The 22,756-nt window shown below is 35.9% G+C and overlaps 5 gene segments (V, D, J or C); 3 read left to right on the forward strand and 2 right to left on the reverse strand.

Moving 5' to 3' along the window:
- Positions 1-339: 339 nt before the first annotated feature.
- On the reverse strand, positions 340-3,102 carry LOC127435724 (immunoglobulin kappa constant-like). The segment is given in 3 exon segments: positions 340-850; positions 1,632-1,683; positions 2,983-3,102. Coding segments are annotated over 3 exon segments (492 nt in total).
- LOC127435844 (immunoglobulin kappa variable 3-15-like) lies at positions 3,018-4,486 on the forward strand. The segment is given in 2 exon segments: positions 3,018-3,176; positions 3,311-4,486. Coding segments are annotated over 2 exon segments (375 nt in total).
- Positions 4,487-4,699: 213 nt separating this feature from the next.
- Positions 4,700-5,292, forward strand: LOC127435833 (Ig kappa chain V region 120-like). The segment is given in 2 exon segments: positions 4,700-4,831; positions 4,933-5,292. Coding segments are annotated over 2 exon segments (393 nt in total).
- A 10,812-nt stretch (positions 5,293-16,104) lies between these two features.
- Positions 16,105-18,914, reverse strand: LOC127435725 (immunoglobulin kappa constant-like). The segment is given in 3 exon segments: positions 16,105-16,615; positions 17,341-17,392; positions 18,903-18,914. Coding segments are annotated over 3 exon segments (384 nt in total).
- A 391-nt stretch (positions 18,915-19,305) lies between these two features.
- Positions 19,306-20,750, forward strand: LOC127435846 (immunoglobulin kappa variable 1-6-like). The segment is given in 2 exon segments: positions 19,306-19,445; positions 19,591-20,750. Coding segments are annotated over 2 exon segments (372 nt in total).
- The last annotated feature ends 2,006 nt before the right edge of the window (positions 20,751-22,756 follow it).

Raw genomic sequence — 22,756 nt, forward strand, 5'->3', positions numbered from 1 at the left:
CTGTTCCTCTCAGAATAGAGCAGCTCCATCAGCAGATGTTCACCATCCTCAGAGGAGTTTCATGTTACAGTAATACTGTCAACACATAGAAGAACCAGCAAACAAAACACACTGACATGTGAAGGATATGTGTCTGTCATATTTATATTTCAAAAATCTCTTATTAAATTGATAAAGTTACCAACAGCACTAAATGTTTGAGGTTTAGTCATTTGGTCACAGTCTTGTTTTAAAATAAATATCAGCAGGTGTTTTCATGGTCTGTTGAGTGAAGTTTTATTATAAACTTTGAACTAAAAAGTATTTCATTTTCAAAAAAGACCACACAAATCAAAGACATAAAGGTAGAATATTATTTTATTTGATGACTGAATTTTGCTAAAAGACAATGAGCAGTGAATAAAAAAGCACACATGCACTGGTGTCTGATGTTGTTTGACAGATGAGAGAGAGAATGAATGGAGTCCCTCATGTGCTGTTAGTCTCCATGTGAGACATCAGTAAGAAGGGCAGAACAGAAGTGAGTGGATCTACTCTGAACACTGATCTCTCCTCACTTCTCCAGTGACTGGCGGCTGCTGGTCTCTCCTGCTGGCCTCGCAGATCACTGAGACCCCCTTGATCCACTCCTGCTTAGAGAGAGTCAGGCTGCTGCTCCAGCTGTACAGACCGTCCTTCTCCAGGACCCCAGCACTGCTCTCCTGAGACCTGCTGTTCCCGTCCACCTTCCAGCTCAGGCTCCAGTCTGAGGGGAAGCCCTTGTTGGCCACACACATCAGTGTTGCTGTGTTCTTTGTGGAAATCTCTTCACTGGAGGGGGGCAGGACGCTCACTTTAGGAGAGATGTTGCCTGACAAACAGAGAACAAAGGTCAACTCAAAAGATGAAGAATTTTTTATGTATTTCTCGTTGCACAATAAGCATCTACTGTAATGCACATGTAAATGCAATAACTGCAGTAATAAAATTATTTGCAGCTTTTGAAAACACTATAATAAATTTTTCACTTTAGACATCATGTTTCACACCTCCACTAAAATGTTTTCCATTGTAATTTCTGGGGAACTCCAAATAAAATAAATAAAAGAGTCGAATAAAACATGCAACCTGCCCAATTTTGACGGATTAAGCACCAAATACTGCCCAACATTATAAATAAATAATAAACATTAACAAATTGTGAAGATTTATTTTATGCATTGAAGTTTTATTAAATATATAAATGTCAATGTAACACCCCTAATTTTGTATTCGGTGCCACATTCATTACTTTCTGGACAAATTTAGAAATTCACAGCACTCTAAAGTATCCATCAGAGCTGTACTTATTAACACAGAGAACAATTATGAATCCAAACTTAATAAACAAAGATTTAAGATTCATTTATGTTGACAATGGGGCAAATAATTTTAATATAAAAAGAAAATCTAAAATAAAAATCACATTCACTATAAGCATCCAACTGGCTGTCAAAAATTCAAGGCACATTAAATCTACAAGATAATACTGAACACAAAATAATTTAGATTATAAATGTATAAAGTTATAAAATACATTGATGTACTGTAGAACTACTTTTTAAAAAACAGTAAGTTATTATATTAAAATGATTATTTGAGTATTTACTTACTGCCAACATCCAGTCTGGTGCCGCTGCCAAACGTGTACCACAGTGATACAAACTAATAGAGCGACTGTACAAAAACCTCTGCACACTTCAGTAACTGCACTATAAACACATCACAAACACATCTTTACACACAACACATTCATGCATCACAGAGAAATGATTTCATATTAAGGACATTTTCATCTCATTGTTGTGTTCTAGTTGCTTTTCATATTTTTAGGAAAATAACATTTGATCGTCATTTCAGTATTAATAAAGAAAATATGGAAACATATATTAAATTTGAGTAATATAATTGAAAAGTCAGATATTTCAGTCATTTGAACTGTGTAAATCAGCAGAAATACTGTTTCTGTGTGCAAACAATAAGAATAACAATCTGTTCTGTTTGAATTTTATATAGGGTAGTTGTCCAGCAGACATGCTCCTTGAACACCATTTATTCCAATAACATGATTTTAGGTTTAAAATGTGAATATATGTAGGCTACACAAGGGAAATTGCCTGGATTTTCTAAAGAAAATGAAAGTGATGTTTGCCATGCAAAAGTACCCATCATGATGCTAGTGTTGTAGATGGTTGCCAGGGTGTTACTAAACAGTTGCTCTGAGTTGATTTTAGTGTGCTGCAGTGACTAGAGTATACTGGGTTGTTGCTAGGATGTTGCTAGATGGTTGCTTACTGGCCTGAGTCAAAAGAGCACACTCTCAATTCTCTGTAATATTCTGGTCTTTAGATATGGTTCATGTGCCTCCTTCAGTGTAAGTCTATGGGATTTTTTTTTTCTCCAGTTTTATCATCCACCAGAAATGTAATAGCACAACTCTCCTCGACAAGCTGCATGATTTGAGGTGTCATTCATGTTTGGAGCACAAAGAGTGATAGGTTGTTTTGACCATAATCATGTGCAATGTGCCTTAAGGCCACTATCACTACAAGACTAAGAGCAATGTTGTTTAAAATCAGTTTTAGATGAAGTGTAACATGTAACACTGCATAACACGTTATTACTGTTTGACATTTCATGTCACTTACGCACAAACAGTAAAGCGCTAGACAATATTATTCATTTTAAAAATTCTAAATGCAGATCACATTGAGTATAATGTGATCTGTTAAAAAGAAACTTTTAAATGAAGCTTTTGACCAAGTTAAAGTCAAGATCTGAACCACACTGAAACTCTGTGACACTTAAAACAGACCATGAAAACCATCAAACATCTTCACGTCATATTCTTATTGACTTTCTGCAGGACATTCTTTGATGCTCTGGGAATGTTTATCATTCAGTGAGTTCAACAGAATGTATACAGTATATTAGTGTGTATATTAGTTTAGTAGCAGTACAGACTGTTGAAGATCCTGCCCACTTCTTTGCATTGTCAGCACATGCTTCAGTGATCTGAGAGTGTTTATAGTGCTGTGAGTTTAACACTTCATGACTGACAGCAGAACAGAACACAATCTTCATCATCACACAACACAGAACAACAACAATGACCTTCAGCATCATCTTCATCTGGACACTGACTCTCTGCATTCAGGGTAAATATATTGTCTTGATTATTACAGTACAAACTAAATAATGGCATTAAAGTTAAATCTCATACTGTGTGCATGACACATCAAATCACACGTTTTCTTAAGATACAGTAAACAACTTTAATCTCTTTTTTCAGATATCTCTGGACAAGTGACAGTGACTCAGGATCCAGCAATAAAATCAGTTAAACAAGGAGAAACTGTTCAAATCAGCTGTAAAACCAGTCAGCCGATTTCTGGCTGTAGTGACTGTGTTTCTTGGTATCATCAGAAACCTGGAGAGACTCCAAAACTCCTGATCTATTACATAAGAAGCCTTTATACTGGAACTCCATCTAGATTCAGTGGCAGTGGATCAGCCTATGGAAGTGATTTCACTCTGACCATCAGTGGAGTCCAGACTGAAGATACAGGAGATTATTACTGTCAGAGTTATCACAGTGGTGGAGTGTTCACACAGTGATAAAGAGTCGTACAAAAACCTCCGTCAGTCAGACTGCACAGTGACTGCACTGATACAACTGACAGATACTGCAGCTGCTCATACAACACAATCACACACAACACTGATCAGTGGACAAACATACTATGACCTTACAATAATAAATCTTAATGAAGCTCTTTTTTCTTTTTTTTTTTTTATGAAAATGTTTTATTGATGTGACCACTACATAATTAAAGACTGTTATTGTTTTATTAGTATTTCATAACATCAAGCTCTACCTCTCATAACTACTAAAACTCCATAATTAATTTGATAGTGTAATCCTCATTTTAATTCATTTTTGCTCATGAGAGAATAATTGTCCTGATATTTTCATTTGTTTCATGTAGAGTTCATCTTTTCTCTTTGTCCTCCTCTTCATCTTCACTCTTACTGTGTTTCATCATCTGTCTGTTCTATATGATGTTCAGTGCTGATGAGTTTCTCTGTAAATTAAACACGATCTTAAACTAGAGTCACGTCCAAACATGATCTAAAGCACAACTCTTCAACAGTGAATGTTTCTCACACAAAACACTCCACATCTTCAAATCTCACACCACTGAATGTTTTATGTGCAGTTTCACCTCTGTTCTCACTGATGGACACCATATCAAATCCTAAAACATTATGTGACTTCAGATATTACACTTACAAACCACTGCAAATACATTCATGAACACATAAAAAACTCTTAAAAGTGCTCTATAAATTAAGTTTGTTATTGTTGTCATATTATCAACACTCTTCAACAGAGTTATTCATCTGTAGACCCTCAGTAAAAGGACAATGAGGACAAAATACTTCATTCAAATTAGCATTGTTTCCCATACATAAAATAAAATAAATAAATAAATAAACAACAAATAATTCTGTAGTGCTGATTTTGTGCCTGATGTTAAAATTTCAAAATGGTTAATTAAGTAGTAGCTCAGAAGATGTTTAATGCTGAGGACATTCTCCACACATCAGTGTTATGAGCTATAGTGAGACAAATAATTCAAATAGAGGGATGTTTTGCATTTTCAGCACATGCTTCAGTGCACTGAGTGTTTATAGTGCTGGGAGTTTAACACTTCATGACTGAGACTGTTTAGAATAATAACAGAAGACACAACAACTAAAATGACATTCATCAACATCATCATCTTGATCTTAGGGATCAATTTTCAAGGTAACTTCTAAATAGAATTTAATTTAATATCTTAGTTCTTTTTTCAGTTCTTCACATTTTTACTCTTCAGAAAGTTTAATGTCATTAAAAATGTTTTCTAGATTGCACAGGACAGGTGACTGTAATTCAGACTCCCACACTGAAATCTGCTCAGTATGGAAACACAGTCACTTTGACCTGTAAAACCAGCAGCTCCATTGGACGCCCCTCAGATGGTCACTGTAACACTTGTCTGTCCTGGTACTTACAGAAACCTGGAGAAACTCCTAAACTTTTAGTTCACAGCATCAGAACTCTTCACACTGGAACTCCATCTAGATTCAGTGGCAGTGGATCTGGAAGTGATTTCACTCTGACCATCAGTGGAGTCCAGACTGAAGATACAGGAGATTATTACTGTATGAGTATACACTACATCAGTAGTAGCTGGGTGTTCACACAGTGATAAAGAGTCGTACAAAAACCTCTGTCAGTCAGACTGCACAATGACTGCACTGATACAACTGACAGATGCTGCTGTGAGCTTGCGATGGCTTGTGAGATTTGTCATACTCCATCAACATTTGTTGTTTTTTTGGGCATCATTTTAATAAATTAATTAACACATGGAGGAAACGAGTGTCATCCTACAAACCTCACTGGTGAGATGATGTAGTTCTCTCACTGGCTACAAATGAGCTGGGATGGACAATCGCGCAACAAGAAGATTGCAGCAAATCTCAAAGCTCGCAATAGATGCATTCTACTTCCTCTTGTCCTTCCGAGTTCGTTCTTCCAAGGTAGCTTTGTAAGACTGGTATTCATAAGAATGCAAGTCTGTTCTCTGCATTCTTAACATTGAGAAACACTCGTTCACATGACAATTTACACAAGGTTAACTATTTTTGCTGCTCCAAATTTACTTAAAAACCCCACTGAGTAGAGTTGGGGTACTCAAGTTCAGACACAGACTTGAGTCTGAGTCACGAGTCCAATTGAAATGGACTTTTTAGATAACAACACAGAAATAAAAGAAATAAATGCTTTCTGCATGCAGCACCCCCTGATGTCGTAGATGTAGTCAGAGTTTGTTTCACATTGTTAAGCAAACACACATACGCACGCACACAGTCACACTCATCAGTCAACCAGTACGCTTGAATGTTACTATGGAGACTACTGTTTAACATCGATTACCAAGGTGGCTGGCACGATGAACACATAAAGACAGGTACTGTATGTAGCAAATGTACTAGAAACTAAACAAGGCAGGCACAGGACCAGACAACTGGTAAAATCGCACGCGCAATTTGTGTAGCCAAGACTGTGCTCGCATTGCGGTTTTCATCGTGGTTAAGAACTTCCAGTCAAGAACTTCACTGAGTCACCCACATCATGTCTCTCACAGCTTAGTAAAAACAACATAAAAATGAAAAAATCAGAAAAATAGTATTAATATTGGTCTATTAAGTCTTTTAAAGCATAATGAATCCACACATGTAGGCTTCTGTAGTCTCTTGTGGTCCATGCAATATTGTCAAAACAAAGCGTTATTGCTAAAGCAGACAGCAGCTCTAAGCAGATAAACAGCACCTATGTATTACTGATTTACTATTTTCAAAGCATTTAAAGTATACACTATAAAATGTATTATTCGAGTTTGTGTATGAAGCTACTTCACGTAATGAGTTGAATTTAGTTGATTATAAAGTTTTTATTTTATTTTTACCACCGGGTAACTTATGCACATGTTAGTTTTAGCCAATATCTCTGACACTTTTGAAGGACAGTTCCGGTAAATTTAAGACTCAATATTATTATTCTCCGTGTTTTTGTCATGGTTAAAGAAGACCTCAGTGAAATTCTTTAGTTGGTATTTAAATATTTCATAATGATTTTAGACTTACACGACTGCCGCTCAAGCAAATATAATATATATTTTTTATCTTCGGTGGCAGATGCTGTGAGATGCACACGGACGCATCGGGGTATTATGTGCACAAGCAGCACGCAGAACTGTTTTCCGCTAATTAACTATGTCTGTGTTAAATGGCACTAATATTAGCAGTGGGCTTTTCCTGTGTTTTTGGATGTAACATTTGCAGTCAAATCTTGAGATGTAACTTCTCAGCGAGAGCTAATTATTACTGTATTGACTCATTTGTATGTATTTTCCCAATCCAGTAGGCAGATAGAGACTCAGAAAGAAATCTCAGTATGGAAAAACAGACTATTATTTCTATTATAGGGATAATATTAGATCAAACTAAACTAAATTGAAAGGAAAAATTGAAAATTAAGAAGAAATAAAAAGAATATTAAAATTTGATAATTTTATAATAACTTATAGGCTAATAATTTATTATTATTAATTTAAATTTATAATAACCCTGGTTGTAATGACTAACACTAGTTTCACTTATTTTAGTCTATGTTTGTATTTATCAAGCTTTTGCTAAATTTTTATTGACAAATAGTTTTGCTTAGTTGTGAACGTTAAAATAAGGTTAAAATATTGATGTTGAGTTTACGGTTAAAGTTTTCAGATTCACTCGGACTCGACTCGGACTCTGCCTTTTATGGTCTCGGTCTTGAGTCCGACTCAGCCCCTTTTGGACTCGGACTTGATTGTTTAAAGCTTGATTCGAACTCGACTAAGGTGGACTCGAACCCAACACTACCACAGAGTGTATACAATGACATTTTTTTCTGAACGTACTTGAAGGGTGAGTTCCAAATAAATTCATTTTTTGAGCCCCACACCTTTCAGTCCTCCAAAGCTCTCACAGTTTATGGTAAAGTCATCGAAGTTAATAGGGCATTGGGATGATCACTTATTAATTGAACGGCCATCTCTATTAAGCTCCCCATGGAAAGTTCCTCAATGTCATATCCACCTTTTCACTCATAACAGTGTGAAAGTGCCCACTGTCTACTCATATAAATGTAACACATCATAAAAAAGTGTTTCACTGCTGTTCACACACTCTTCAGATCATATCATGAATATGGATAAACGGGTTACACTTTACAATAAGGTTCTCTTTGTAAAGGGTTTATAAAGTGGTTCATTAATGACTAATAAATCATCTATGAATGCATTGTAAATCATTTATATGCAGTTATAACAACATGAATAAAAAGGGTGACTTTCATGCACTTTCAACACCTGTGAACCATTTATTAATGAGTTACTGGCATTAATAACATATGAAAATGTACCTTAATGTAAAGTGAACACCTGTGAACCATTTATTAATGAGTTACTGGCATTAATAACATATGAAAATGTACCTTAATGTAAAGTGAACACCTGTGAACCATTTATTAATGAGTTACTGGCATTAATAACATATGAAAATGTACCTTAATGTAAAGTGAACAACTGTGAACCATTTATTAATGAGTTACTGGCATTAATAACATATGAAAATGTACCTTAATGTAAAGTGAACAACTGTGAACCACTTATTAATGAGTTTTCAACATTAGTAACCCATGAAAGTGAACATTAATTTAAAGTGGATAATTAAGAAACATTTGTGAAAAGAGGTTCCAAGTCCTGCACTCCATTTGTTAATGAGTGACATCTAATGCTTAAAAATTACACAATTTATCATACATATTATACCATTCATAAATGAATATACATCATGTAGGCCTAATATAGTCTTTATTATAGTAAATAAACAGAACAATTAACATTCCAACGTGATATAAGAACATTTGTATTTTTACGTAAAGTTTGGTTCTAGCAAACGTACATTATCTTACGTTTGCATAGATACCGAAACGTACAATATTGACAGCATCTAAAATATCATCAATTTAGGCATTAACACCTTTAGAAACATACAAATGTTTACGTGTACTGTTTGAATTGATTAATATTGAATTCATGGAATTAATCAGTTCATTTCTTTGCATTTATAATCAGTTAATTGCCATCACATTTATTTAACACAGTTGATAATATAATGTGACATTTTAATAGTTTTATTCAGTTCTGTGTGATTTCTGCTGCCCTATACAACGTTTTAAAGGATTACATCACTTTAACCAAGACTAGACTTTAAAATGTTAAAATGTATAAAAACTCTGTAATCGTTTAATCACTTATTATGCATTTTATTTTATTTTTGTTTGCCATGGGACACAAAATGAGTTTTCAGAATATGCCAAAAAGCAAAATAAACCACAAAAAATAAAACATAAATCATAAATCATAAAACAATAATAACATTAATCCACAAATGTGTTAGCTATACTCCAAATCTTCAGACTGCTTTCTGTGTGTCATGGTATTATGTGTTTTTGGTCATGTCATTTATTTTGGTAAAATTGTTCCATGCCATGTTTGTTCCTGTTTCATTGTCATGTGATCTTGTCACGTGTTTCCCATGTTCTTGTGTCTTGTCCCCATTGGTTCATTGTTTCATTAGCTTGTTTGCAGTCTCGTTAGCTTGTTTAGAGTTCTGTGTGTTCATTGGTTATCATTGTCATGTGTTCTCCCAAGTCCAAGTATTTAGCCCTCATGTTTGCCATTGTCTCTTGTCAGGTATTGTGTTAATGTAACATTGTTGGTGTAACGTCATTTCATGTCAAGTCAAGTGAAGTCATATCAAGCCATGTCAAGTTTCGACATTTATTAGACAAGTTCATGTTTATGTTTTGTTCACGTTTGGATTAAACGTTTGTATTAAACTGCACTTGGGTTCTTCACATCATCTTGTCTTCGTCTACCTGTCATTGTTACTGCCAGCCATCATTACATTGTGAAGAACAGACCCAAATTCTAGTCTTTTATTCAACGATCTCCGTCTCCATCCACTGTAACCATCAACCCATGTTGGTTTCGTTTTTAAAATCAAAAATTGCCACCTCAAAAAACATCTAGACCAGTGGTTTTACAGCAGTGATGTCGAATGCTCATTGGCTCTCAAGTGTCTTGTGACTGTTTGCGACATGCCGTTTTCTGTAATGTATAAGTTTGAATGAGATATGACAGCATTGTTACAGAGTGCATCAGGAGAAGGTTTACAGTGATTAATCATTTAAATTCTACTCTCCACCTCACACAATACTATTGTATGCCATCAGGGAGCACATTGGATGCAGCGCATCGCCCTCTGGACTGCTTTTGTACAGATCTTTGCCATTTTTCGGGAAAAAATATTCATATTAAATGTATCTGCCTGTTACGTGTTTTATATGTTTAATAAATGGTTATGGTTAGGTTTAAGAGTAGGGGTGGGATTAGAGGCTGTAATATATATATATATATATATATATATATTAGTATATTGTAACAAAAATTATTGTCACTGTACATTAATCTAATTGTTACATGTTTTTATATTGTTGAAATGTGGTTATGTTAAGAGGTTCGGGTAGGGTTAAGGAATCTAAAATATCTATAAAACAGTAAAAATGTACAAATATATTTATAATCAAATCGTGTATTCAAATATATTTGTAATGGATTCATCAATACCTTAAGTTTCTAAAGCTGAATATACGTAAAAATGTTTACATATTAGATGCTTTCAAAGTGTGCATATTGTACGTTTTAGTGTCTATCCAAACGTACAAACATGTACAAGTCTAGAAGCATGTGGCAGGGAATTAATATCTTCACGGACTTTAAAGGGAATAAAAACTCCGCCGTGAACACCGCTGCCTCTCTCCCGGATGAGCTAAATACTTTTTATGCTCGTTTCGAGGGAAATAACACCACCCTCGCGTAGAGAGCTCTCGCGGCCTAAGCTACAGAGGTTAGTTCACTCTCCGTCTCTGTAGCGGATGTAACCCGATACTGACGACGGGTGAATATCCGCAAAGCCGCGGGTCCAGACGGCATTCCAGGCCACGCGGCCTGGAATCAGAGCGTGCGCAAACCAACTGGCTGGTATTTTTACGGACATTTTCAACCTTTCCCTCTCTTTGTCTGTAGTCCCCACATGCTTTAAAATGTCCACCATTGTGCCTGTTCCAAAGCAATCCAAAATCACTTGCTTAAATGACTGGCATCCTGTTTGTCCTCATCATCAGCAAATGCTTTGAGAGACTAATCAGAGATTACATCTGCTCTGTGCTGCCTCCATCACTAGACCCATTGCAGTTGGCTTACCACAACAACTGCTCCACTGATGATGCCATTGCATCTACAATACACACTGCTCTCTCCCACCTGGAAAAAAGAACACATGTGAGAATGTTGTTTGTAGACTACAGCTCAGCATTCAACACCATAGTGCCCTCCAAGCTTGATGAGAAACTCCGGGCTCTGGGCTTCAACAGCTCACTGTGCAGCTGGATCCTGGACTTCCTGTCAAGCAGATGCCAGGTGGTTAGAATAGGCAGCAACATCTCCTCATCACTGACCCTCAACACTGGAGCCCCGCAGGGCTGTGTTCTCAGCCCACTCCTGTATTCCCTGTAAACACATGACTGTGTGGCAACACACAGCTCTAGTGCCATCATTAAGTTTGCTGATGATACGACGGTGGTAAGTCTGATCACTGACAATGATGAAACAGCCTACAGAGAGGAGGTGCACACTCTGACACACTGGTGTCAGGAGCACAACCTCTCCCTCAACGTCAGTAAGACAAAGGAGCTTGTGGTGGACTTCAGGAGAAGAGATAGAGAACACAGTTCCATCACCATCAATGGAGCAGCAGTGGAGAGAGTCAGCAGCTTCAAGTTCCTGGGTGTCCACATCACTGAGGAACTCACATGGTCCATCCACACTGAAGTCGTTGTGAAGAAGGCTCATCAGCACCTCTTCTTCCTGAGATGGCTGAGAAAGTTTGGAATGAACCGCCACATCCTCACACGGTTCTACACCTGCACTGTAGAGAGCATCCTGACTGGCTGCATCTCTGCCTGGTTCGGCAATAGCACAGCCCACAACCGCAAAGCACTGCAAAGGGTGGTGCGAACTGCCAGACACATCATCGGAGGTGAGCTTCCCTCCCTCCAGGACATATATACCAGGTGGTGTGTGAAAAAAGCTCGGAGGATCATCAGAGACTCCATCCACCCGAGCCATGGGCTGCTCTCACTGCTACCATCAGGCAGGCGGTATCGCAGCATCAGGACCCGCACCAGCTGACTTCATGATAGCTTCTTCCCCCAAGCAATCAGACTTTTGAACTCTTGATCTCCCACGATCAAAATACATCAGCACTGCACTTTATTACTCTTACTCTTATATCTCACACCGGACTGTCATAAATTATATTATTATTAAATTATATTCTCTCTTAACAACACACTGGCAACTTACTATCAACCGACAGCCTGAATGTCAATACAGTACAATACAACCTACTGTACATTTTATATATACTATATATACTTTTTTATTGTATAATGTGTATTCTTTATTGTGTGTATTGTGTACTGTACAGTGTATGTTATTATTTGTATATTGTGTTGTGTGTAATTATGTGTATATTAGATTATAAATTGTGTTGTAAATCTGATGTTTATTGTAAATTGGTATATGTCCCATCACTGTCACGACTACTATGTTGCTTGGAACTGCACCCAAGAATTTCACTCACTATTGCACTTGTGTATATGGTTGTGTGACAATAAAAGTGATTTGATTTGATTTGATTTGGTTTAAATGTTACAAATTTTAATGTGCAAATAGCTATGTATATTAATAAGATCAGGCTGAACATTCAACCTAGAAAAATAGACATGTTTACACTATCATTAGAAGAAAAAAAACACATTAATCTATATAAACTAAGGCTATATTAATACATTAGGCTAGCCTATATCTACTTTTCATGCTGGACTAATATAAGCAAACTAATAGTTCTGAACAGTTCAGCTCATAGTTTATCTAAAACATAATTAACAAACACAACCTGACAACTTCTACAGGATACATTAACAGTAAATAATTAAATAAATAAATAAACATCCCATGTTGTTCCATTAATTACCTGTGCTCTTCCCAAAGAGCGAGAAGTTGCCTAATCTATACTGTAGCATTAGCATTAGCATTAGCATTGCTCTTTCCACTGCAGCAGTTGGACTATATATTTTAAGTAAAACTATTAATAAAATGCACATTCTTTTTATATGGAGTACATTAAAAATGTATGAAATAAATAATGTTATGTTTTATGAAGGTAAATTGTACTGTTTATTTGCTTTACATAAAGTTCAGTAAATGGACATTAGACTATACATATTTCACAATATACTGTAAATGTTCAATTAAGCTTTTACAAGTACTGTAAAACTTTATAGTTTTATAAATGTAAAAACTCAAGCATTGATTCAGTATACAGTATTTTCAATCAAGCAAACTCTCAGTCCTGAACCGCTGCAGCCCCTATCGCTATTACAAGTGTAGATGACTTTATAATGCTCGTGCATAGTCATTAAAACTTCAAGTTCTGTGTCACTGAAATATGGTACGCATTTCTTCTTAGTGTCTGTTTCAATGGTGACTCGTGGATTTGGTGCTCTGTGGAGAATGCCTTTCTAACTCAAGGTTGAGTGAACTAACCCAGAACTGGTATTTTGGAACCAGAATACAGGTAATTATCACAGTTGGAGTTTCCACAGCTTCAGTGGTGAAGTGTTCAAAAATTGTATAAAAAATAAAAATAAACTCCATCAGTCAGACTGCACTGATACAGCTGAAAGATACTGCAGCTGCTCATACAACACAATCACACACAACACTGACCAACAAAAAATATTTAAAACACAAAGATCTAAAAATACTTTATTAATTTTACCACTTTGACTTGTAGATCACAATAGTGAAATGCAGAACACTAACACACAACAGTGATAACAATAGAACAGTTTTTAAGCAATTTCATAAATCATAATCTTTGGCAGTCCTAATTACAGCAATATTGGTAACGCAAAGCATTCTTTACGTGTGCTTGTACATATGGCTTAGGATAAGAAATATATTCTTTATTGTCACAAAACAAGCTCTGCACTGAACTACTAGTCAAAACTACAAAGTCTAAAAGGGACAGCAACCTTATAAATCTGTCCTTAATATATCATAAAAAATATATACTTTAAAAACCCTGGAAACCCAAAAGCCATCCCTGACACACACACACACAAACACACACACACACACACACACACACACACGTTGTTAATTTTGTTTTCATTCACTGATTTGTTCAGTGAACATTTCTGAAGATTGCATATTTACGCCAGTATGTGGCGACAAATGAACTTTATGTTATGTGTTCTATTACTATGTTATAAGTATCATTCAGTCATTTGCTCAACTGATTTGTTAAAAACAGGAGTCATCACCAAAACAATGGAAGTGAATGAGAATGATTTGTTCTCTTAAAAGAGTCATTAAAAAATTAAATTTATTTGTTTACGAAAGAAACATCAGTAGTTCAAAAACAGAGTATTTGTGCAGTGCAGAGTGGTGTTTGATGCTTTCACTTCTTTTGTACCTCACTAGTGAAGAAGAAATGTACTCACTAACTAGACAATTTTTGTCCAAAACATACATTTAATATTACTTTCTTGGGTTGAACGGTTGTATAAAAGCAACATCACACTCACAATTGTGCTTTACCTGCTGCAGCTGTGCTGATATAAGGCACAACAGCACTCATGCTAGTGTGATATATTGCTTAATTAACAGAGAATGTATGTAGAGCGTGTCAGATCAGTCACTTATGAAGTTCCATTCATGTTCAGATGCTGCCTTAGAAGACAGATGTCTATATAGACACTAAGAAGTGAAACAGCTCACTAGGATGTGGAACAGACCTCTTATCACATTCAGTTTATCAGCAGGACAATTGACTTTTTTTCTGTCAGTGTTCATCACTCAGTGAGTTTAACAGAATGGATATATTAATGTGAATATTAGTTTAGTAGCAGTACAGACTGTTGAAGATCCTGCCCACTTCTTTGCATAGTCAGCACATGCTTCAGTGATCTGAGAGTGTTTATAGTGCTGTGAGTTTAACACTTCATGACTGACAGCAGAACAGAACACAATCTTCATCATCACACAACACAAAGCAACAACAATGACCTTCAGCATCATCTTCATCGGGACACTTTGTATTCAAGGTAAAGTTTGCATGAAAATGTTAAATGAATGAAATTGTAAAAATTTCAATGTTATACTTTTTCTAACTAATACTTTTTTTTTTTTAACAGGTTTCAGTGGACAGGTGACTGTGACTCACATTTCCCTCTGTAAAAATGGTTCAGATTGGCAGATCGGTCACTATAAGTTGCAAAACTAACACAGTAGTGAGCAATGGCTGTGCAGGTTCATATACTTGTATGGCCTGGTACCAGCAGAAGTCTGGAGAGGCTCCTAAACTAATTACTGAATCTGCAAGCCGAATACAGTCTAATATTCCATCTAGATTCAGTGGAAGTGGATCAAGAACTGCACAGTGACTGCACTGATACAACTGAGAGATGCTGCAGCTGCTCATACAACACAATCACTCAATATAGCCTAAAGTCTTAAGAGACTTTAAATAATATTTATTAATATATTTTCGACTACTAATTTATATATAATTAATATTTTTATTTGTCTGGATTTTTATTTTTCACACAGTTTCAGCATGCTGTTTATTTCATCAAAGATGTGCTTTGTCAAAATGTCCATTGGTAAAAAACATCCAAATAAAGCTGATGATATTTATGCTGAGAAACAGCAGTCGGAGTTTCTCAGTGAAGAGCTCTGATTAACAGATACTGAAGAACACACATCAGAATGAATCATTCACTGTGTCTTATCACAGAGTGAACAGTTCATTCAAACATTCATAATGTCAGTATGACTGCTGAAAACTGATGAATATGAACAAACCTCATCTCTCCATTAGTCAAACTGAACTGTCTCATTTCACAGAATAAAGTGTCAAACAGTTCAACTCATATTTGCATCATCAGGGTGAGTGATTCTGTTCCTCTCAGAATAGAGCAGCTCCATCAGCAGATGTTCACCATCCTCAGAGGAGTTTCATGTTACAGTAATACTGTCAACACATAGAAGAACCAGCAAACAAAACACACTGACATGTGAAGGATATGTGTCTGTCATATTTATATTTCAAAAATCTCTTATTAAATTGATAAAGTTACCAACAGCACTAAATGTTTGAGGTTTAGTCATTTGGTCACAGTCTTGTTTTAAAATAAATATCAGCAGGTGTTTTCATGGTCCGTTGAGTGAAGTTTAATTATAAACTTTGAACTAAAAAGTATTTCATTTTCAAAAAAGACCACACAAATCAAAGACATAAAGGTAGAATATTATTTTATTTGATGACTGAATTTTGCTAAAAGACAATGAGCAGTGAATAAAAAAGCACACATGCACTGGTGTCTGATGTTGTTTGACAGATGAGAGAGAGAATGAATGGAGTCCCTCATGTGCTGTTAGTCTCCATGTGAGACATCAGTAAGAAGGGCAGAACAGAAGTGAGTGGATCTACTCTGAACACTGATCTCTCCTCACTTCTGCAGTGACTGGCGGCTGCTGGTCTCTCCTGCTGGCCTCACAGATCACTGAGACCCCCTTGATCCACTCCTGCTTAGAGAGAGTCAGGCTGCTGCTCCAGCTGTACAGACCGTCCTTCTCCAGGACCCCAGCACTGCTCTCCTGAGACCTGCTGTTCCCGTCCACCTTCCAGCTCAGGCTCCAGTCTGAGGGGAAGCCCTTGTTGGCCACACACATCAGTGTTGCTGTGTTCTTTGTGGAAATCTCTTCACTGGAGGGGGGCAGGACGCTCACTTTAGGAGAGATGTTGCCTGACAAACAGAGAACAGTCAGTTAAATATATAATATAATACACACACACACACACACACACACACACACACACACACACACACACACACACACATATATATATATATATTTATATTTATATTTATATATATTCATTTCAATCATTTCATTGTGTCTCGAATCTTCTCATAAACATTAAGTAGGACATCTATTGTGCAATGAATATAAAATAAAACATTTTACAAAAAACAAACAAACAATAAAAAACAGCATTTAAATAGCAGTTTTGTAGCACGCTTTCATTTTCATTAGACACCTCATAAATGTGTTTATGAAAAAAAAAGTTAACATTTTTGCACTGTTTTCCAGCATAGCTGTAATACTTTCTTCATATTAAAAACATTTATGAGCCCAAACTGAAAGAGAATAATTTTTGAGTCATTTTAGTTTGTCAATGATGATAATTTTGATTTAAAATAAAATGTATGATAATAATAATAATAATACAATTAAAATGCAAACCACTATTAAGCACCCAAATCCTTTACATTTAGAGTTGAAAATTGCACTGAAATACTTATTAATTGATTGTCTAACATTAAAAGCCCACTAATTTTAAAGGGCTGTGCACAAAATAATTAATCCAATAATTAAGCTGAAAATGGCATCCATTAATGTTGCATGTTACATACGATATCTAAAAAACAGCTATTGTTTTAAAATGATTATATGATTATTTACTTACTGCCAACATCCAGTCTGGTGCCGCTGCCGAAAGTCAACCACAGTGATACAAACTAATAGAGCGACTGTACAAAAACCTCTGCACACTTCAGTAACTGCACTATAAACACATCACAAACACATCTTTACACACAACACATTCATGCATCACAGAGAAATGATTTTATTTCATCTTGTGGTTATTTTGGCCTTGATCACATTACAAAACTACAAATGTGTGATAGTCTGTTACCAAAATTGCTCAGGATATTTTGGGTCTGTAGTGGAGATATTGAAAGATAAAATAATAATACAAAAATCCTCTAATGCTGTAACCAAACTATCTGTTAAAGGAGCTGTTAGTAATATATTTTATGGAATTGTCAGCAGAAAATGTTCCTTCTTCCTGAAAGATATCACTGAAATAAGTGTCCTGAGATATCTCAACGGTCTCTGTGACAGCACTAGACTGTGTAACTGCGGCCACGGACACATTCTTTGATCAGCCAATCAGAAGACATTGATGTGCCTTTTGCCTGTCAATCATTTAGCACGTTCTCATTGTTGTAGTTGAAGAGGATCATTCATGTTTAATATCATATAAAGATTCACAACAGTGTCAGCTGTACAGTTGTGTTTGACAACCGTGAGAAGACACACCGTTCTACTGTTCGGTGACAGTCTTATCATTATCTTTGGAGGGCGGTGTTTTGGAAAAAGGGGGCGTGTCTAATTCAACAGCTCGGTCTCGTGGAAGTTCCAGGACAGCTAAAATCACTTACAGCACCTTTAATATTCAATGGAAATTCTTAAAATATTGGAATACTATTGTCCTTACTCAGCTCCGCCCCTTTTCAGTGCTCCGCTCTTCCAGATTTTGTCATCTAACGTCCAGTTTGTATTAAATGTTATTGTTTGTAAATTTAAATGTAAATTTTTCTGTGAAACACAGAGGTAAATTGGAAGTTGCAGATCACATTCTGACAGCTAAGACATTTTTTCATGATACAAACATTTAATTGTTATTCGTGTAATTCTGCTTAATTGTTAGTTTTCAACTTGTTATTAATTTGTGTTAAAATGTGTAGTTGATATGAAATTTCAAACAGTGACAGCTCATATTATTACACATGCAACTTCATGACATTAAAAGAACTTACTTTTGCACTTTTGAAAATTAATTAGTCACCCCACATTTTTAAGAGTCTTAAATGTGATTAAAATAGTTGTAAACTGAATATAAAACAAAACACACTTTCACATCTATATATGTGTTTGTGTGTATACATATAGTGGCACCCCTTCTCCCGTTCCAATTTAACACTTAAAACTATAACACAATGGGTGAATGACATGAGAAGATGATCAGAGGTGTTGTACAGAGATATGTTTAATGACTTGTGTTGTTTCTTTGAGTTTCATGAATAACAGAAGAATATCAGTACGTCCACAGCGTGAAGGTAGGATCTTGTGTATTTATGAATGAAGTTCTCTTGTTTTAAAATCTCCCACTCTTCTTCCAGTTGTTACGACATTCACTGAACACTTTAAAATACTCATGATAACATTTGACAACTCTATTACCCGTAAATCCATTTTGTCAGATCATGACGCTTTGACATCAACACTGAGGATTTCTATGTAGCAACCGTTACACCGGAAGATCCATGACAAAATATTCAAGATGACTGCAAACTAGTTTCTCTGCCGTACAGGATCAATATGCTTTTTAAAGGCAGAGGCTTTCTATTTATTATTATTAATATCAGCCTAGTCAAATAACCAAACCCCCATCATGATTCATGGAGAAATAATAAAGTACTATTTAATCCATGCTGTTGATAATGTTCAATATTGATGATGTTGATAATGATCAAGTCTTCATGATTTTTGTATAAACAGTAACATACATGAACAAATTCATCTGTCACTTTCAGCTGCTTGTTTTGTGTATGAAGAACATTTACATAAAGAGACACTTTGCATGAGAGTGTTTATAGTGCTGTGAGTTTAACACTTCATGACTGACAGCAGAACAGAACACAATCTTCATCATCACACAACACAAAACAACAACAATGACCTTCAGCATCATCTTCATCTGGACTTTTGCAGTTTTTATTCAAGGTGATACATGCAGATTGAATACTGACATGTTGCAGTTATTGTTAGTATTAGTAATAGATGGAAGTATGATGCTGTTTTCCCCACATTTTATGTTCCAATCTTCTGTTTTTATTGTTTTAATTGTTTATGTTTTTCTCTTCTTCAGGATCCAGAGGAGTCACTGTGACTCAACCTAAAGTAAAAACTGCTCAACAGGGACAAACAGCTACAATAGAGTGTCATACAGATGTAGGAATAGACTATGACAATGTTGGCTGGTATCAGCAAAAAACAGGAGAAGCTCCTAAACTCCTCATTTATGACATAAGAAGCCTTTATTCAGGAACTCCATCTAGATTCAGTGGCAGTGGATCAGACTATGGAAGTGATTTCACTCTGACCATCAGTGGAGTCCAGACTGAAGATACAGGAGATTATTACTGTATGAGTAGACACTCCATCAACAGTAAATATGTGTTCACACAGTGATAAAGAGTCGTACAAAAACCTCCGTCAGTCAGACTGCACAGTGACTGCACTGATACAACTGACAGATACTGCAGCTGCTCATACAACACAATCACACACAACACTGATCAGTGGACAAAAAACTAAAACATTTTGATCTTATGAAGAACATAAATTTTGAGGTCTTTTAGTATATTAATATAATTAGTAATTGTTTTAATGTGATTTCAGGTGTTTTTTTTTTTTTCCGTCAGACTGAACAACAGAGACTAGCTTCTGTATTTAGTCTCTTCTGCTCTCTTGACATGAACTGTTTCTTTATGGTCAAAGTTTTTCATCCTTGACCTTACTGGTCAAACAGTCATTGTCAGAATAGCATAATCTAAGTTTTTGATCTTGTGCTTTTAATGATTTCCCCTCTTTCAGAGAGAGAGAGAGAGAGAGATTGTCTAATCATTAAAATGCGGTGTGATGTGTACATTTCCCCCATCGTGCATTCTTGTTATTAAATGCGGTTTAAATGGCGATACACATGTAAACAATGCTGTGGTAAATGTGCTGCTACTGGTGGATCTTTAAAATCCATTCACACTTGAAGAACACGCCACAACATAATAAAGATCGCTCTGATTACATTATAATTAGCCATTTCTACACTGCATGTGCACGACAACACTGTTGAGATGAATGGGAGAGATATTTGTCACTTCATTTCCAGAGTGGGCCTGTGAAGGCATCGGTGGCCAGGGCATCCTGACGTCTTAATCCGTCCCTGCAGGGGAGGGTTGGTGCTTCACTTCTGCCAGGATGCATGCAGGACAGATTAGCATTTACACCTCAAAAGTGATGTGGTCACATGCGTTTTGATCACATTTGTATATGGTTTTTGTGATCCGATCACAAAAATGTTTTAGACCCCATTTAGACCTGTATTAAGGGGTGACCACACGTAATCGGATCACCCAAAATGCATCTTAATACCAGGTGGAAATGGGGTCTTAGAAAACCAGATTACAATTCACACCACATGTGCGCAAAGAAACTGACAAAGTCTAAATCAGTGAAAAGACAAAGCTGCACAAGGGCAATCTAATGACTAAATTGTGCCGAGAGATTGTTGAGTGATCAAATCAGTCTAACTGTTGGATATGATAGGAAACTGACACTCACCATTTTATGTTTGAATTGACTAACAATGTGTCTATCATTACCCATATTTTCATGGTTAAAATGACAACAATACTGTGGAAACTTAGCCAAGAGACTGTAGATTTATGAAGAGATTCTGAAGAAGAGTAAGCAGTGCCCCAAATCTGTAAAGATAAATGAGACATTGCATATAGGAGTTGCTGTTAAATGTACTCTGATATTGCCTACACATAGAACATAACATGATTAAACAGATTCTGAGGGTTGTGGAAAGCTAATTCGTCTAAGGGGTAATCTAAAATGGGTAGCACCAGAAAATTCAGCATTTGTATGTGGAATGAAGCTTTCAAATGTCTAGAAACAGTCTGGACAGGCCAATGTTTTCTAGGACATTTAATGCCACCAGTAAGATTAGTTAAACCAGTACAGATGAGAAATATTATGTCTCAACCCAAACCCAGACATTTGAGTACAGTTACTAAATGGAGAGGTATAATCTTTCCAGGGTTTATGATTTATGATTTTCAAATTGATGTTAAAACACTGCAACATTTGTTTGAGACAGTAACCAAACTGTTAGAACCGCTGACAAAATACAGCAGGAGATAAATTCAATGAAAGAGATGACTATATAGAAATGAAAATTGTTGGATATCTTGCTTGTAGGACAGTGTGTGCTATGTGAGAGGGAAGAAATGTTGTACATTCAGACACTAGCACAGATGTTGAGGATTTGTCCAGAATAATTCATACTGAATTAAGTCAGATACACCAGGATAATGGATTGCTGGATGGACTTTGGGATACTCGGTTTAGTTGGATATTCAGTTCAGCAGGTGGAGGATTGAAATACATCTTAAGCATACTGGGTGCGATTGCATTCATTTTGGTATTTTATTCTGTTAATCATGTCAAGTTAATCATGCAGTGTTGTGAGGAAGGAATTCCAGGGTATTGTAGATATGAAACAAAAGAAGATTGCTATCAGAAAGATCATCTATAATGCTGAGCAAGTGAAGTTGAGCAGGAGTGGAATAATATAAATGGATTTTAGAAAATGAATTTAAAATGAAAGTTTCATATATTCAATGTGATGATTAATAATCACAGGAGAGAATGAAAGGCAAACATTCATTTTTGTATTCATTTCTTTGTATAACTCTCATACTGTATATAACCTTTGCCCTGGTTTCTACTATCAGTGTTGTTTCATCGTAATTTTTTTTTTTTTTTTTTTTTTTTTCTAGGCGTAGCCATCTTAACCTTGATAACCTTGTTCTTGACACTTAGGTTAGAAAAGGCAATACTATATCACTAGGTCACAGGGTGAAGTTCAACCAGCCATAGTGACACAATATGTGTTTATGCAGTAAAAAAGTAACCAATCAGAGAATTAGTTGGATGTGTGAAGATCTTGTTTGAAGTGGTATAAAACCCATGCGTCATAAAATGTTTATTAGAAGACTTCTCTTGAATGGGAGACCTTTTCTTCTGCCGAATAAACTTTCTTATGTTGGTGAAAAGAATTCAAAGACTACATTGTGTTATTTCACTTTCTTGGGAAATTCCCTGACAGTTTCATGGTTATAACTCAGGTCTGTTGACCAAAATGTTGATGGTTCAACCACTGCATGAGCCATCAACAGTGCTCTTAAAAGAAAAGCTCACCCAGAATTTCACAAAACCGATACTCAAATATCTTCATAACTGATTGA

This window comes from Myxocyprinus asiaticus, chromosome 46 (genome assembly GCF_019703515.2).
Source record: "Myxocyprinus asiaticus isolate MX2 ecotype Aquarium Trade chromosome 46, UBuf_Myxa_2, whole genome shotgun sequence".
In the NCBI taxonomy this organism is placed as follows: Eukaryota; Metazoa; Chordata; class Actinopteri; order Cypriniformes; family Catostomidae; genus Myxocyprinus; species Myxocyprinus asiaticus.